Source organism: Elephas maximus, chromosome 3 (assembly GCF_024166365.1).
Source record: "Elephas maximus indicus isolate mEleMax1 chromosome 3, mEleMax1 primary haplotype, whole genome shotgun sequence".
Lineage (NCBI taxonomy): Eukaryota > Metazoa > Chordata > Mammalia > Proboscidea > Elephantidae > Elephas > Elephas maximus.
This window is the reverse complement of record NC_064821.1, coordinates 3,662,471-3,680,935: the sequence shown is the minus strand read 5'-3', so window position 1 is coordinate 3,680,935 and position 18,465 is coordinate 3,662,471. Positions and strand designations below refer to the sequence as shown.

The 18,465-nt window shown below is 53.7% G+C and overlaps 1 protein-coding gene across 1 annotated transcript in view; it reads right to left on the bottom strand.

The window, feature by feature from the left end:
• The window catches only part of LOC126073997 (cell surface glycoprotein 1-like), a 53,315-nt gene extending 36,382 nt beyond the window's left edge, over positions 1 to 16,933 (bottom strand). The window contains exons 1-8 of the mRNA XM_049881340.1: positions 16,882 to 16,933; positions 10,752 to 10,844; positions 9,934 to 10,085; positions 9,607 to 9,702; positions 7,474 to 7,667; positions 6,592 to 6,651; positions 5,495 to 5,688; positions 2,846 to 5,224 (exon numbers count right to left, since the gene is read on the bottom strand). Of these exons, the coding sequence (XP_049737297.1) occupies positions 2,846 to 5,224; positions 5,495 to 5,688; positions 6,592 to 6,651; positions 7,474 to 7,667; positions 9,607 to 9,702; positions 9,934 to 10,085; positions 10,752 to 10,844; positions 16,882 to 16,933 (3,220 nt within the window). The remainder of the gene's footprint in view (positions 1 to 2,845; positions 5,225 to 5,494; positions 5,689 to 6,591; positions 6,652 to 7,473; positions 7,668 to 9,606; positions 9,703 to 9,933; positions 10,086 to 10,751; positions 10,845 to 16,881) is intronic.
• Between the last annotated feature and the right edge of the window lie 1,532 nt (positions 16,934 to 18,465).

The following is an 18,465-nucleotide window of genomic DNA, read 5'->3' as shown; positions in this document are numbered from 1 at the left end:
TCTGCTGGTCCCCCTCCTCACTTCCCACAAAGGGCTGTTTCCACCGTTTCACCTGCCGTATACCCACACCTGGGCTGCCTCCTGACACCTTGGGCCTCCTCATTCTCCATACCTGGGCTACCTCCTGGGCCTTCCCATGTGTTCTTGGCCTCACCTGGGCCTTTTCCTGAGCCCTCTTACCTCATTCACACTGAGGCTCTGTCTTCACCTGACCGATCTCACCTCGTCTCTCTAACACAGGTGGGGACCCTCGTGACCCTGCCACACTTCTGGCCACTACCTTCTCACCCCGCCCACCTCCTCATTCCAGAGCCCTAGACATCCTCCAGGCCACTCCCATGTCCTCCCCATACCTGGGCTGAATCCTGGCCCCTCCCACATGCTCAGTTCCCCTTCTTCAGCAGTATCTTAACCCTTCAGACTTTCCCTCTTCACATACATGGGCTTCTGACTCCAGCCACAACCTCACGTACCCACACTGGGCTGCTCCCGAAGCCCTCCCACCCCTCATTACCCACACTTTTGTGATATCCAGGCCCCGCCCATAGACTTAGTCTTCACAACTGTGCCTTCTCCTCACCCAGCCCAACTCCTTACCTGACCTTCCTTCTTCCTCAGTTCCTAACATTGGCCATTCCACGGCCCCTCAAGGCTCACAATTGCCCAATCCTAGTCCTTCTCCAACACTGCCCACCATCTCACGGCCCACACAGGAAAAACCTTCCCACGTCCTCACTTCCCAAGTGCCATCGCCTTCTGATGCCTTCCACCTTCTCACTCCCAACACCTTGGCCACCTCCTGGCCCCTCCAACCTCTTTATTACCCACACCTGGGCTACCACTGCACCCTCTAGCCTCTTCACTTCTTGTACCTGGGCTGTCTCCTGACACCAACCATCTCCTCTATCCAATACCTGGGAGTCCTCCTTGTCCGCATACCTGCTTCCTTGTCAACTCTGCCCAATCTTCTGCCCATCCTCTCATTCCCCACACTGGGCTTCCTCCTTATCCCTCCCTCTACCTCATTACCCTCACCTGGGCAAACACATGCACCCTCCCACCTCATTATGCCCTGCACCTGTGCCTCTTGAGCCCTCTTTCCTACACACTCCCCACACCTGAGCCTCCTCCTGGGCTCTCCCACTTACCTCACACATCCTCCTCACTTCCCAGGACTGAGTACCTCCTGACCCACCCACCTTATTACTCAAAGCTGGGTGTGTTTCTCCTCCACCTCACTGTTCACAACTATGCGTCCGCCTAACACCTGTGTTTCCCACCTCCTCATTTCTCACCCCTGAGGATTATCATGGCGTCTCCCTATTTCCATACTTGGGCTGCCTCCTAGTCCTACCCACCTCCTCACTGGCCACACCTGGGCTGCCTCCTGGCCCCTCACACCTCCTCACTCCATACACCTGGGCATCCTCCGGGCCTCTCACACCTCCTCATTCCCCACACCTGTGCTTCCTCGTGGCACCTCACACCTTCTCAGTCCTCACACCTGGGCTGCTTTCAGACCCCTCACACCCCCTCAGTCTGACACCTGGGATGCCTCCTGGCCCCTCATACCTTCCCGCTCCCCAAACCTGTGCTTCCTCCTAGCCCCTCACACCTGTTCTTTCCTCACACCTGTGCTGTCTCCTGGCCCTCACACCTCGTCACTCCCCACACCTGGGATGCCTCATGGGCCTTCCCACTTCCTATCTGGCCACACCTGTGACTTCTACTGACACTTTCTGCCTCCTTCCTCTGCAGACACTTGCTGCCTCCTGAACGCTTCCGCCTCAGCAACCACACCTGGTCTTCAACTCACCCTTCCCACCTCCTCACTCCCTACACCTCTGCCTTCTACTGACCCACTTCCAACCTAAGTCCTGACACCACAGCTCCTTCCACATTGACACGACTGTGCACTCACTGACCCCTCACACCTCATTACCACACCTGTGTCTTTTGTGGGCCATCCTTTCTCCTCCTCCTACACCCTCCTCACCCACCATTACTTTACCACCTCCTGACCCCTCCCACCTCATTACCACACCTGCTGCTGATCTACTGGCCCCTCCCATCCTCTCACATCCCATACTGGGTCTGACTCCTTCCACCTCCTCACTCACCACACCAGTACTGACCTGGACCCCTCCTGACTCCTTGGTAGCCACATCTGGGTGTTCTCCAGGCTTCTTCCAGCTCCTCAGCCCCCACAGCTTGTCTGCCTCTTCATCCCTTCCACCTCTCACCCCTACACCTGGACTGTGTCCTCACCCTTCCCACCACCTCTTTTCCCACCCCAAGGGTTTCTCCTGTAGTCAGGCACTCACACAAATGCCTGTCCACGAAGGCCCACAGCAGCTCTACTGCTCGCATCAGTCCATAGTGGAACCAACCCATATGTCCATCAACAGAGGACTGGTGAACAAAGTGTGGTCCATCCACACAATGGAATACCACTGAGCCTTAGAAAGAATGAGAAACTGACACGTGCTGCAATGGGAATGGACCTCAAAAACATGAACCTAAGAAGCAAGGTACAAAAGGCCACATGTTTCCATTTAGATAAGAAATCCAGGGCAGGGAAATCCATAGGCACTGAGAGCCAATCACTGATTGCCATGGGCACAGGGGAGGGTACAGGGAGGACTGCTTAACAGGTCCAGGGTTTCTGTTTGTGGTGATGACAGTGCTTTGAAGTAGGTACTGCTGATGGTTGAATACGATTGTGGGGTACATAAAGCCACTATATCACACCCGTTAAAGCTAGAAAAACAAAACTTTATTTCATGAGAAATCTACCAGTTAAAATAGTAAAAACTGTAACGTATAATGTGAGCTGTAACAGTACAACAAATAAACCACACAAACACCCACGCAGCTGAAGGTAAGAAAGGATCTCCTTGTGAAGCTGAAGCTCCCTGGCTGGGGCTGAGGAGCCGTTGTGGACTAGGTGTGGCGACTTGCCTGGACTCTGGTACCGGGGCCAGAGCAGGAGAAGGAGGACCCAGGGCTACAGTGAGCCCCAGTGTGGCTGCCGGAGCAGGATCAATACGTGCAAGAGGTCCTGCAGTTGGTTCTGGGGGAGGCCCAGGATAAGGAATCCACTTTCCAGCAGACTCTTCCTCAGGAGCCTGAGCTAGAACTAGACATGGACGACCTAGAGCTGTATCAACGTCTGCTGTTTCTGAAGGAACAGAACCGCCACCAGCCGGTGGTCCGGGATTCAGTTCCGGAGGTGGCCCAGCAGAAGAACTGAGCTTTCCAATAGGCCCTTCCTCTGGTGCCTGGGACAGAGCTGTACGTGGAGGACCTGGGGCTACACGAGGCCCAGGTGCTGATGTAGGAGTAGGACCCACAACACCTGGTGGTCTGGCATCCAGGTCTACAGGTGGTTCAGGGTTAGAATGTGGTTTTCCAATAGGGTCTTCATCCAGGGCCTGGACCGGAGCTGGAGATGGAGGATCTGTGGGTACACTGAGCTCCAATACTGCTGCAGGCTTAATATCGCAATCTGCTTGTGTTTCAAGACCGAGTTTTGGAGGTGGCCCAGGATAAGAATCCGAGTTTTCTGCAGGCTCTTTGTCTGGATCCTGGACCACAGCTGCAGTCAGAGGACAGGAGACCACATCTAGGTCTGCTGTTGCTGTCGGAACAGGACTGACATCACTTGGTGGTCTGGAAGCTTGTTCTGGAGGGGACCCAGGATAACAATCGAGCTTTCCAGTAGGCTCTTCATCTGGTGCCTGGGCCAGAGCTGTAGATGGAGGACCTGGGGCTACACGGAGCCCAGATGTGGCTGCGTGAACAGGCTCCACATCAGCGGGTGGCCCTGGCACCTGTTCTGGAGATGGCACGTGATAAGAGTCTGACATCCCAGCAGACTCTTCCTCTGGAGCCTGAGCCAGAGCTGAAGATGGAGGACACGGGGCTTCATCAAAGTTTGCTCTTTCTGAAGGAATAGAATCGACATCGGCCAGTGTTGTGGAGTTGAGTTCTGTAGGTGGCCTACAATCAGGATCGAGCTTTCTCATAGGCCCTTCCTCTGGTGCCTGGGACAGAGTTGTACATGGAGGACCCGGGACTACATGAGGAGCCAGTGGTGATGAAGGAGTAGGACTCACAACACCTAGTGGTCGAGACTCAAGTTCCGGAGGCGGTTCCGGATTAGCATCTGGCTTTCCAGTAGGCTCTTCGTCTGGTGCCTGGGCCAGAACTGCAGAGGGAGGGCCTGGCAGTACATGGAGCCCAGGTGCTGGTACAGAAGTAGGACCCACAACACTTGGTGTCCCAGGATCCGGTTCTGGAGGCGGTTCAGGAACAGAACCTGACTTTCCAGTGGGCTCTTCATCTAGAGTCTGGACCGGAGCTGGCGATGCAGGACCTGTAGATACGCTGAGCTCTGGTATTGCTGCAGGTGCAGTACCACCATCAGCCTGTGGTCTAGGACCAACTTCTGGAGGTGGCTCAGGAGAAGAAGCCAACTTCCCAGCAGGCTCTTCATCTGGAGCCTGAGCCAGAGTCGGATCTAGAGAACCACGTTCTACTTTGAACCTGGGTGTTGGTGCACAATCAGCTGATCCCTGAGCCAGTTCTCTAGATGGCCCACGATGAGAAGCCAGCTTTCCAACAATCTCTTCACCTAGTGGCTGGGCCAGAATTGGAGACGGCGGACCTGTGGCTACACTGAGCCCCGGTGTTGGTGCAGGAGCAGGACCAACATCATTCAGTGGTCCGGGAGCCAGTTTTGGAGGTGGCCCAGGGTCAGGATGCAGCCCTCCATCATGATCTCCATTCAGTGCCAGGGCTGGAACTCGTGATGGAAGAGATGGTGCTCTATGGCGCTCCGGTGTGGGTGCAGGAGCAAGAGCGACATCTGCACGGGGTACAGGAGCTGCTTCTAGAGGTGACCCAGGAAGACGACTCAGCCCTCCACCAGGCTCTCTGTCTGGTGTGGGAGGTGGTGGTGGACGATCTGGTGTTCTATGCAGCTCCTGTGATGGTTCAGGAGTAGTATCTATCTCAGAAGATGGTTCTCGATTCTCTCCTAGAGGTGACCCAGGAAAACAACCCAGCTCTCCAGCACGTTCTCTGTCTGCTGACGGATCTGGCGATGGAGGACCTGATGTTCTGTCGAGCTCCAGTGTTGGTGTTGGAGCAGGAGGTCGTCCTAGAGTAGCTTCTGGACGTGGCCCTAGGTCCTGAGCTGCTTTTAGACCCAGTGCCGGCCCTGACAGGAGAGGTACAAGAGCAGAAACATTCAACAACATGGCTGCCTTTCCTCCGGCCTTTCCAATGATACAAAACATCCCACAGCCTTGAAGAGAAGACCAGGGTCCAGATTTCCACCCCAGGAAGACTTCCCAGATGGAGGCCCACCAGAGGAGGGTCTGAGGCTACTCTGAGCACAAGCCCAACCCTGCCTCTGTGGGTCCTCCCTGTGGGACCAACCCCATGGCCCCTCACAAGCTCACATGCAGGCATACACAGTTTTTCTCACCCTCTGGCTCTGCCTCACTGGGCTCCAGAGGATCCAGCTGGGCACAGAGAAGATGGGCATGGCGCTCCAGGACTGAGCCCGGCACGTTCACCTGCACGTACTCCACCAGGAGCTTCAGGCAGGAGAAGTGTGGGGGCTGGTCAAAGTCTTCAGGGTATTCATCTATCCAGGTTTTCAGGATGAAAGACATGGCGCTGGGGATGGATGGTGAAGAACAGGTCAGAGGCCTTGCCTTTCCCACTACACTGCCATCCCATGGCACCCATGTAAGGGGCTGGCTTCCTCTGTCTGTCCCGGTCCTTCCAAACCCCAGCCCCAGCCTGAAAGGCATCCTCTGGCTATCCTGGCAGTGTCAGGCCTGGTCTCTGAGCAAGGGAATAGTGCAGAGCCTTGGTCACAGAGACATCCCTATGAATGTTGTGACCAACTCTCTCTCCTCTGGAAGCCTGAATTATGTCCCTGTCCGTTCCCTGGCTCCCTTCCCAATGGACAGTAAACCCCTGAGGGCAGGAAGGGGTGTGTCTGCATGTTCATCTCACAGCCTGGCACACACATAGGAATCTCTGAGCCTGAGGACACAGAGTCTGTCCCCTGTCCCAGCCTGCCTAGGTCCTGAGGCCCCTCCACGTGGAGCGTGGGCACCAGCCTGCTGCCTGGTCCTCTGCATGCACATGAGGGTCTCCTCGCCCACGTTCACTGTTCTCCCAGGGACAGGGACCCCACATGCAACTGAGCCCTCATGACAAGGTTACAGCATTGGGGGGCCGGTTTTTCCCTCTCCGTCTGATCGGGCTCAAAATTGGGAGGGAACAACCAGAGATGGAAGGGGATTATGGCAGGGGCGGGGAGAGGGTCTTCTCAAGGGCCACAGTGAGCCCCTTGCCTCATCTCTGCTTCCCAGTGTGCCCAGGGTCCACCCTCAGCTCTGTGGGACTGCTTTGCTCCTACAGGCGGTACCCCTGGACTCATTCCTCCATAGGGATCAAGGTGTGTGGGTCCCAGGGCATGCCCAGCCCCTGTCCTGACACAAGCCCCCTAAAATCCCCAGGCTTCGTTGCAGACACAAAACCCTCTTTCTCCACCCAATGTCCACTCACTCTTTCTGCTGGTCCTGGGGTCCGCCGGCCCCGGCTGAATGGGGGCAGCTGTATTCATACCTAGAGAAGGCACGAGGGCATCACATCTAATGCACGGTGGACACTACCTGCTTCCCATGTCTTCCCATGTCTTCCCCTGTCTGACTCCTGACTGCGACGGAGGCCCAGGAGGGCATGGCTCCCTGTCTGCTTTGTTCACTGAATGATGCTGAGTATCTAGAACAGTGTCTGCAACAGTAGGGCCTTCATAGATAATTGTTGAGTGAATGAACTTTAGGAGCACCTTCCCCAATATCTGAGTATCCTGGGCCCCTCTGTCAGCCACCAGGGATTCTTGTTCAGGCTACACCAAGGACAAGGCACCACTACATGGAATCTCAACTCCCCCTTTTCCAATGGGGAACAGGTTCGCTGAAGGGCCTGCACTCAGTGAGGGGTGAGGCAGACAGCTTCTTCTTGAAAGAGAAAAACAATAAACGTGAACATCCCAGCCCCTCCAGCAGCCTTTTCCCTAGACCTGGGCTCCAGGGATTGGTCTTTAGTGGCACACTGTTTAAAGGGCTTGGTTGCTAACCAAAAGCACAACAGTTCGAATCCAGCTGCTCCTTGGAAACCCTATGGGGCAGATCTACTCTGTTTTCTAAGGTCGGTATGAGTCAGCATTGACTCCATGGCAAGAAGTTTGGCTTTGGTGGGGCTCTGGGTACATAGTTGCCATGGCTTGTCCCAGGTGATACTGACAGTAAGGTCAAGCAGGCTGATCCTCTACCAGCCCACTTTTCAGAGGAGCACTCTGAGGCACAGAGACGTGAGTGACTTTCCCCAGACTCATAGCTGGTAGGGGTTGACTTCCCACGGGTCTGTGGAGGGCGGGGTGCTCACCTTTGGAACAACAGATCCAGGACCTGCTGGGTGGTGGCGAAGGTTCTGTAATGTCCCAGAAAGAAGTTGATGTAGGACAAGTCACCGTCCATGAAGGCGGGCACCAGGTGCTCCCCTAGCTTCTCCAGTGAGCCAGCCTTGACGATTCTCATCACGCGGGTCTCATCCAGGTCCTGGTCCGGCCCACAGGTACACTGGGGTGAGACAAAGGAGCAACATAATGTCAGAGCACTCCGTGAACCACCAGTAGGGTTGGAGTCCCTGACCTCTGTGGCCTGTGGCAGGAGGTGGGACACGAGTGTCCCCAACAGGAAACGGGAGACAGGGATTATTACACATATTAGAAACCTCAAGTCATTTTCTTCATAACATTACCTCCCTCTAGTAAGACTGGACCCATGGTGGCACATTAGCTGTAGAGAGCATGGCTGCTAACCAAAAGATTAGCAGTTTGACTCCACCAGCCACTCCTTGGAAACCCCATGGGGCAGGTCTAGTATGTCCTATAGGGTCCCTATGAGTCAGCATGGACTCGATGACAAGTTTGGTTTGGTTGGGTTGGATATCAAGATTAGTATCCTGTGAGTCCTCACAAATCACCCTGTTGTAGAAGTAAGAAAACACAGCTTAGCCATGTCCAGTGTCTGTTCAAAGTCACGGATAGGAGCCCAGAATCTTGTGACGCTAAGGCTCCATGATGTTCCCCGTGTGCATCATGAGGCCTGCTCTGCTCCTGACTCGGAGGGGAAGGTCTGGTGCAAGCTCACTCCCTCCCCAGCTGGAGACAGTGCCCAGAGCAGACACATCCATGAGAGCCCCACTGAATGCAAAGAAAGACAGGGATTTTCCTTTCTGTACATTAAAGGGGGTTCTGAGGAGCTAAAGCTATGGTGGTCCCAGATCCAGCCAAACGTGAATGCCTGGATATCTCTGGGGTAGGATTAAGGCCCCCAACGACCAAGAATCTGAAGAGACGCCTCCGGGGGGGCAAATGCAAATGACCAGGAGAAGGCTAAGAGGTGGCTCAGCTTCTCAGGGCCAACAGCCCCTCAAAGCCAACCTGGGGTTCCAGTGGCCAATGTGACAGCAGATTGGCAATAATGGAACAGGCTGGATGCAGGGACACAGGCAGGGTCATAGTCTGTGGGGCCACCTGACTGTCACAGTGGTTTTGTGGAGTCTGGCTCTAGGGATCTCAAGTTGGAATGGGCACATCCTTGGCCCCAGCATGCCACCCCTGGGAGTCTGTCCAGGGCGGCTCAGTGTATAAGGACACACGTGAGGTTCCTGTAGACCTGCTGAGGGTCAGTGTATGAGGACACACGTGAGGTTCCTGCAGCCCCGCTGTGGGTCAGTGCGTGAGGACACTCGTGAGGTTCCCGCAGCTCTGCTGTGGGTCAGTGTGTGAGGACACACGTGAGGTTCCCGCAGCCCAGCGGTGGGTCAGTGTGTGAGGACACATGTGAGGTTCCTGCAGCCCTGCGGTGGGTCAGTGTATGAGGACACACGTGAGATTCCTGCAGCCCTGCTGAAAGGACAGCAGGAGGTATCAGTCAAGGACCAGCAGCCATGAGAGGCTCAGTCACTGTGGGAATCGCCCTCCCTTCTGGAACGGTCTTCAGCTGAATCAGCACACAGCTCCTAACCTGGAGGGGTCATGGTGATGTGTTCCCTGAGACGGCAGGTTGCAAAAATATGCATCACAGCCTGAGCCCTGTGCATTTGGGTAGAAGTAGCCTGCCCACCGTGAGGATGTGTGAGGTTGGGAGAAGGTGTGGAAGGACAGTCCAGACAACTACTGCCCGGCCCTGGGGCTGAGAGTGAAACACGGAAACAGGAACAACATGCAAAAAGATGCCTGGCCTGATGTGCAGTGAAAACAGTAGAAAAGCCTCGTTTCTGACATTCCTGCAAATAGGGAAAGAGTGGCTGTACCTGGCCAGACTGGGCAGGGATGTTGGGGGAGGAGGTATAAAAGGAGGATTTTGGTGGATTTCTTTGGGAGGGAGCCCTGGCCCTTGAGAGAGACAGCCCTGGGAGGGAGCTAGGGATCTCGAAGTAGTGTCTGGTCCCTGTGTCCTCTCTGGCCATCTCAGGACCCTGGGTGGGGACGCTGCCCCTGCACACACTCACCCAGAGCCTGCGCCAGCCCTTCCTGGCCCCTTTCTTGAGGTAGACGGAGTAGACCAGGCCGTCCTCCTTCTCCTCCCGGATCTCCTCTGGGAGCTTCTGCAGAGACAGTGCCCGGCAGAGTCCCGGGAGGCATTAAGGGCTGCCCCAAGCCTCCTCCTTCTCTCTCTGCTCCTTCAGACCCTTCTACCCCCTGGACCTTCAAGGAATCCCTAGTTCCTCGTCCACACCACATATGGGAAGGTCCAGCTGGAGGTTTCACCATGCAGCCCCAGCCACGTCCACTGACCAGGGCCGCCCTGTGCTCTGCAGCTCCTCTCCACCTCCCACCTTCCAGGGAGGAGGAGAGCTTGCAGGGCCAGGAGGGGGCTCAGGGCAGCAGTACAGATAGGGATCTCTGAGTAGTACACCAGGATCTGGGAAGAGCTGAGCCAGCACAAGGTCAGCAATGGGCAATGCCTGCAGGTAGGACTGCGGGGTGACTGCCCCACACAGGGTGAGCCGTAGCTCAGAAAAGGCCCAGGTGAGTGTGCTGACTCAGCCTGTGGCCCCCTGACCATCCCTCCCTAAAGCCCTGGTAAGAACTATGACCCCTGGTAGACACATAGATCCCAACGTCCTATGGGATCAGGCTGTTTGGGACAGGGACATGAAGCAGGTCTCCACCTAAGCCACCCTCAGCCCCCCGTCTCCAAGGCACCCAACCTGATGGACTATTCCCACCCACCACCCTATTCCCGTTCAGTGCGGGGCTCCGCAGTGGGATCACAGTGGTGGCCTGGCCTGGATTGGCACCCTGGGCCACCCTGTGTTACCTTTGGCTTCTTTCTGGTAAATGGCCAGAGCCTTCGGGGATGGGGGATGAGACCATGTCTCAGCCTCCGTGAAAGGGTCGAACTCCTGGATTTCTCAAGGTTCGATACAAGGCAACACGAGCGACAGCAAGAAAACATGTTCCTCATTCGAGTGTCTCCACTCAAGTGAGCTAGGGAGGGGCCGTCTCTAGAATGTGGGTGCCTGGTTACCAGGGTTCCAAGTTCTATGTAGTCCATCACCAAGGAAGTGAGGTCATATCCTGGGTCCCCTGACCTGGGCCCAACCTCAGATGAGATCTCCCCAAAATTCCTTCTGGGATGCTGAATGCTCACCTCTCCCCATGCCATCTCCATAACTGTTCACAGAGACACCAACACTGCCCCCCACAGAACCTAGGGTAGGCCTGGGTGCAGCCAGGGCCCCAGCTGTGAGCAGACAGAGCAGGGTTCAGACACAGCTCATCCCTCTTAACAAGTTTGTGACCCTGAACAAATCTTTGTGCTTCTCAGAGCCTCCTCAGTCTCCCCATCCCACAATGGGGATCATTCTAGCATCTTCTTCCTAGGGAAGTCAGTAGGTGGATGTGAGATGACACCTATAAACCTGTGAGCTGGTGTCACGTGTAGCTAATGAACAAACTCAGAGACTGGAGAATTCCAAGCAGGGGTGGGAAGCAGCATGGCGTACACCTCAAGACAGAGCTGGGTTCTGGTGGTGTGAGCCTGGGAAAGTCACTTCACCTCTTGGCCTGGTTTCCCTGTCTGCCCCAGCAGGGGTTGCAATTAAGCAAACATCAGATATTGCTACCCTGTGCATAAAAGCCTCCAATAACCTCCCTTATTTAGAATCTGACCCAGGACCTCATCAAGGACTAGGGGGTGGGGAGCCTGCATAATGGCCCCCAACAATCCCTCTTCCAGGTCTCAATATCTTATGCGACCTTCCTCCCTAGTGTGGGCTGGACTCAGGGACTCACGTCTCAACAATATAGTTGTGGTTCTAAGGTGCCTTGGAGTCAATTTCAACTCATATTGACCCCATTAGGGGCAATGCCTCTTGGATCTCTCTTCTGCTTGCTGTCTGCCATCTATCTCTTTTCTCTCTTTCTCACTCTCGGTCATAGCCCACTCTTTCCCCTGGAAAGCAGCTGTGATGTATGGACTGCCCTATGATGCCCATGGGCCAATGACCCAAAGTGCCCTCATCAACAGAGAGGAACTGGGACCCCAGTCCTGCAGCTCACAAGAAAGACTCCTGCCCACAACACAGAGTGAGCAGGGAGCGGATCCTCCCCAGTCCAGCCTCAGCTGAGACCACAGCCCCAGCCTCCTGAGAGAACGTGGGGCAGAGTCGCCAGATAAGCCGCGCTGCATTCCTGGTCCACGGAACCTGCTAGATTATCAGATGGTTTTTGTGAGCTGCTAAGATTTGGGGTGATGTTGTCACAGAGGAGGAGACAGCTCCTCCAGCCTACCGGGTCCTGGGACCTGGACCTGCCCTCTTTCTTCTTTCCTCTCCTCCCCAGCTCCCTCCAGCCACTATGGCAGCTTTCCAACCCCCTCTCTGGGCAAACTCAATCTGCCTCCCAGTCTCTGCACCAGCCGTGCCTTCTCCTTGGCACACTTGCCCCTGACTCGGGCAGGGCTGCCCCTCCTGTCATTTTGGTCACACATAAATGTCACCTCAGTGAGGCCTCTGGACCCCCACCTAGTGCCCCAGCCCTCTCTCACTGGCTGTACCCTGCTTTATTTTCTCTATGGAATATGCTCTTTTCTCTCCATGTATCTGTGTCTTCATGCTCTTGTCCCTCTCCCCGCCACTGTGCGCTAGCACTGCAGCCCCAGGCAAGAAACCTCACATCCCCCACCTGTGTTCAGGTGTCCTGGAGGCAGTAGCTCTCCTGGGCCCCAGGAGACACCACTGGAAGGAGAGGCTGCCACCCTCTGGTGGACGACATCAGCACTGTATCCCCAAGCTGGTAACCTCATCACAAAACACCTTTGTTCAAGTGTCCTGGAGGCAGCAGCTCTCCTGGGTGCCAGGGGTGCAGGATCAGGACCTGCAGGTCCACGGGGAGTGTGGGGTAGCTCAGGAGACTCCCTACCCCCGCTTGGCCTCCACAGGCCCTGGGGTATCCAGCTCACTCAGGAGGCACCTTACCCACATTCATGGCAAAGACCCCACTTCCTCAGGAGGACCCTGAGGTTCCACCAAGGACTGGACCTGGCCACATTGTCCATGGCTCTGCCCTGCCCTTCCCTTCCCTTCCCTGCCTTGCCCTGCCCTGCCCTGCCCTGCCCTGCCCGACTGCAGATTCCCAGTCCCCATACCCCAGTGCTCTTGCATCCGGAATTCTCAATTCCAGGATGTAGAAAGCATTTTCCTATGACCTCAGAGCACAGTGGGTCCAGCAGACACTTCTCTGAGCCTTGGAATCCTGGGGCTCACCCACTCTAAGCACCCAAATGTGCAGAGAAGGAAACTGAGACCTTCTGTCCTGTAGCCCCCACCACTCAGGAAGGGGCTCATCCTAGGTAAGGTCCAGGGACCCAGAGCAGTGACCGCAGGACCAGGCCTTGTCCACTCTGTGCTGCCGTGGGGATGGGTGGCCCTGGCAGACCCCGGGGAACCATGGCATCCCTCCCCTTCATCCGGCGACTTCCAAGCCCATCTTGTAGGCCGTGGGCATGTGGCTAGGAGACTGGTGGCCCCTGTCCCAAGACACACCTGTCTCCACCCTCTCTCTTCTTTCCAGGGGGTCACCTCCTTGATGTCCTCTTCTCTTCTGACCCCACCTGCATGGCCCCACCTGTAAAGTCAGTGTGTGCCACTGTGTGCGTGTATACTCTCACGCCTATGTGCACAATGGGAGGGCGTACCCGGGGTTCCCCACATTTGGCAGGTCTCCTTCTCAAAGCCAACCCCATGAGAGGGGCTGAGTCCTGCCTAGGGGGATGGAACCCTCCTCATCCTGTGGACTCTGCCCACTTGTGTGTCCTGGGCCGTCCCTGCCTTTCTCTTGGACTCAGTTTCCCAATTGTGCACTGAGGGATTGGACGGAGAAGTGCTTCGGTGATCACTCAGGGAGGACGCCGGCCAGGACTCCACGCTCGGGTGGATGTGGGTGGCAACTCGGGTGAGCACAGCACGCAGCCTCCTTAGTCTGAGGGATGCGGGTGGACACTGCCCGGGGCAGCCAGGCCGATGTGCAAGGCCCAGGGCGAATAGGGCCTGTGGGGCCTGTGGCAGCATGTATAAGTGACCCTCCTCCCCCTCCTGCAGGCACGAGATGCTCTGTTCATTGGTGGGGGGGGGTGCCACACAGTCCCACCCTCACCTCTACCAGCTTTCTGTCACCCCCCCCCCGCAACCACCTCATGGGAGCCTAGTGTCCTGGGATCACTGTACCCAGGAGTGTTACAGGACACTGGGCCAGGTGGACGTGGAGAGTGTGCGGACTTGGGAGACACCGAGTATCCCCACTGCCCAGGTCTCCTCTCCGGATTAGCATCAGGAGCCCCGCCCCTGATATTCCCCACCTCCTGCCTGGGCCTCACCTCTCAGTCCCCATGAGCCCCTCCCTGGACCAGAAATAGGCACAGAAGTGCTCCTGGGGCCACGCTGTCATTGTCAAAGGCTGACTGGAGCAGCTCAATCTCAGGATTACCTCTAGTCCTGGGCCACAGGGAGGACAGGGTGCTGAGAGCCTGGGTGGGGTGCTGGGTGGGTCAGGGTCCAGGAGCTGGGTCTGGGCTCCTATGGGAGGACCCCCACCACTCCCATATAGGACCTGCCTGCTCTCAGAGCTGGGGGCAAACAGCCCCTCCTCCAGGAAGTTCTCCTGGATTCCACTCTCATCCCCTCCTCCAGTGAGGCAGGTCTCCCCTTCTCTATGCATCAACCCTCCCCAGGATTCTAAGAGGAAAGGTCCATCCCTGGGATGGGGTCCTTTTCCCACCACACTCCCTCAAACAGCAGCAAAGCTGGGCACCTTCCATCTCTTCTACAAGTTGATCATTCTCCCTGGAGGGCCGGCCCCATGTCCCTCAGAGAAGGTCCCCTGGGCCATAACAGCCCCCACCCCTCTCATGCTGCACTACCACGGGGTCCCACCAGGGGGCAGCGCACACACACACCTGGACTTAAACAGAGGTGGCTGGCTGGGTGTCAGGACAAAGGCACCTGCTTCTTCACACGCTGCCGACATCTCTGAATTTAATAACCTCCTATGGGATCGGGCACAAAATGACTGTCCTACAAATCGTAGGCAGCCTCCCGGGACCAGCTCCAGCTCCTCCTTCTACAGTGGCTTTCTCTGCTAAAGTCCTGTGTCACTGGTCCTTGGAGAAGAGTAACTTCACCTCTCATCCTGAGACAACTTCGTTTGTTTCTTTCTTTGTTTTAAATTACAAGGGTAGGAAACCTGGACCCGAGAATCTCTACGGTTGCTTCCAGCTGTAAAATCCTGTATCTGTGGGATGAGGCATCTTTCAGACTGACCTACCCTGATTTCTGCGGAACTAGCATAGAGGCTATAAGGAGCCCTGGTGGTGTAGTAGTTCAAGTGCTTGGCTGCTAACCAAAAAGTCAGAGGATCAAACCCCCAGCCGCTCCAGGGCAGAAAGATGTGGAGGTCTGCTTCTTGGAAACCCTCTGGGGCACTTCTACTCCGTCCTATACGGTCACGTTGAGTCAGAATTGACACAGCAGCAATGGGGTATGGGTAGCATCGGCAACGGCTTCACTTGCAAAGGAAATGTTGAGCTTGTAGCCCCTCGCTGCTTTTGGACGAGAACTCCCTCACCCTACGTTGTTCCCTGGTCCTTGGGTGGCACAAACAATCTGCACTGACTACTAACAAAGGTTTGCAGTCTGAACACATCCAGCAGCATCTCAGAGGAAGGCCTGGCGATCTACTTCCGTCCAGATGACAACCACGAAAACCCTGTGGAGCACAGTTCTTCTCTGTCCACATGCAGTTGCCATGAGTCTGAATCGATTCCATGGCAACAGGTTTGGGTTTTTTGTTTTTATTTCTATACACCAGTGCCTGAGCCTTGTAAAGTAACACCCAATATGGGGTTGTTGTTGTTTGCTGTTCGCTGCTGCTGACTCAGCCCCTGGCTCATGATGACCCCATGCACACTGGAACGAAACGCTGCCTAATCCTGAGCTATTCCCATGAACAGTTTCAGATTGGATTCTTTGATCCATAGGTTTTCATTGGCCGATTTTCAGAAGTAGGTCGCCAGGCCTTTCTTCCTAGTCTGGCTTAGTCTGGAAGCTCTGCTGAAAGCTGTTCAGCATCACAGCAACGTGAGTCGTGGCTCCATGTGAGGTGGATTGGCTGAAAATTGAACCCGAGTCTCCTCATGGAAGACGAGAATTCCACCACTGAACAACCTCAACCCCCAAGATGGGGTAGTTATAATAAAATGCAAATATAGAGGCTTAATTAAAAACAAAAAAATGCTCAAAGCTTCCCAGAGCCAAATGGTGCCTAATTTTTGCTTGAAATTCAGGAATCTCTGAGAAAGCAACCAAGATTGCTGGTCACCATATGACCCAGAAATTCCACTCCTGGCTATAGAACCAGAGAACATGAAATCAGGGACTGAAACAGATATCTGTACATGAATGTTCACTACAATATTATTCACAAGAGTCAAACGGTGGCAACAACCTGCCTTTGTAAACCAACAAATGAATGGATAGACAAAATATAGTCTATCCAGATAATGGAATATTACTTATCTATAAAGAGGAATGAATTCCTGATACATGCCACAATATGATGAACCTCGAAAACATGCTAAGCGAAATAAGTCAGATTCAAAAGGACAGATACCATATAATCCCACTTATATGGAATGTCTAAACTAGGCAAATGCATTGTTGTTGTCACTAGTTGCCTTCAGTTGAGTCCAGCTCATTCTGACCCCATGTGACACAGTAGACCTGCTCCAGGTTTTCTAGGGTGTAAGCTTTATGGGAGCACATCACCAGGTCGTTTCTCCAGCAGACCAGCTGGTGGGTTTGAAATGACAACCTTTGGGTGAGCAGCCGAGCACTTAACCACCGTGCCACCACGGTTCCATAGGCAAATGCATAGAGATCAGAATGTATGAGTGGTGGCCAGGGGCTGAGGGGAGGGAGAAATGAGGAGTAGTAGCTAAGGGGCACTGGGTTCCATTTGTGGTGACAACACACCTCTGGAGATGGAGAGTGGTCATGGTCACAGAACATAGTGAATGTCATTAATGTCTCTGGATTGTACTATAAATGTTAAACAAAAATAAGAACCAAAGCATATGAACTTAATATTCTGCTTAGTAAAAAAAAAAAATGTGAAGGTGAGCTGAGCTTACGGTTGGAGAAGTTAGAAAAACCACCTCTGGCATTTGGATGTCCGGTCCACGGCTCTGGAAAGGGGGCCTCGGCTATCTGGGTTGGGAAGCCCACCTTGGTTGGGCCTCCCTTGAGACTCCGCCTGGGGCTTATCCAGCCTCCCCATGGTGCCCTGGGACCTCAGGAAGGGCTTCTTGGTTAATAAATAGACTGCTTTGGGTTGGCTATTTTCCTTGACTTTTCACTGTGTCTTTTAAGTCATTTTAAGATTTTGACCACGTGTGGGTTGTATACTGCTTCCTCACATATACTGATGGAACTTGCACAGGTTGAGTTAGCTGGATTCAGCGTTAAATGTTCACCATTTTAGGTTAAGTATTTGCTGGACTAAGCTTCCAGACTAAGACAGACTAGGAAGAAGGATCTGGCAGTCTACTTCTGAAAAGCATTAGCCAGTGAAAACCTCATGAATAGCAGCGGAACATTGTCTGATATAGTGCTGGAAGATGAGCCCACCACGTTGGAAGGCACTCAAAAGATGACTGGGAAAGAGCTGCCTCCTCAAAGTAGAGTCGACCTTAATGACATGGAGGGAGTAAAGTTTTCAGGAGCTTCATTTGCTGATGTGGCATGACTCAAAATGAGAAGAAACAGCTGCAAACAACCGTTAATAATTGGAAAGTTGAATGTATGAAGCATGAATCTAGGAAAATTGAGAATCGTCAAAAATGAAATGGAACCCATAAACATTGATATCCTAGGCATTAGTGAGCTGAAATGGACTGTTATTGGCCATCTTAAATCAGACAATCATATAGTCTACTATGCTGGGAATAACAACTTGAAGAGCAATGGTATTGCATTCATCGTCAAAAAGAACATTTCAAGATCGATCCTGAAGTACAACCCTGTCAGTGATAGGATAATATCCATACGCCTACAAGGAAGACCAGCTAATACAGCTATTATTCAAATTTATGCACCAACCACTAGGGCCAAAGATGAAGAAATAGAAGATTTTTATCAGCTGCTGCAGTCTGAAATTGATTGAACATGCAATCAAGATGCATTAATAATTACTGGTGATTGGAATGAGAAAGTTGGAAACAAAGAAGGATCAGTAGTTGGAAAATATGACATTGGTGGTAGAAACAATGCTGGAGATCAAATGTCAGATTTGCAACACCAACAACTTCTTCATTGCAAATACCTTCTTTCGCCAACATAAACGGCGACTATACACATGGACCTTGCCAGATGGAACACACAGGAATCAAATGGACTACATCTGTGGAAAGAGACGATAGAAAAGCTCAATGTCATCAGTAAGAAAAAGGCCAGGGGCCGACTGTGGAACAGACCATCAATTGCTCATATGCAAGTTCAAGCTGAAACTGAAGAAAATCAGAGCCAGTCCACGAGAGCCAAAATACGACTTTGAGTATATCCCACCTGAATTTAGAGACCATATCAAGAATAGATTTGACCCATTGAACACTGGTGACTGAAGACCAGATGAGTTCTGGAATGACATCAAGGACATCATACATGAAGAAAGCAAGAGGTCACTGAAAAGACAGGAAAGAAAGAAAAGACCAAGATGGATGTCAGAGGAGACTCTGAAACTTGCTCACAAAAGGTCGAGCAGTTAAAGCAAAAGGAAGAAATGATGAAGTAAAAGAACCGAACAGAAGATTT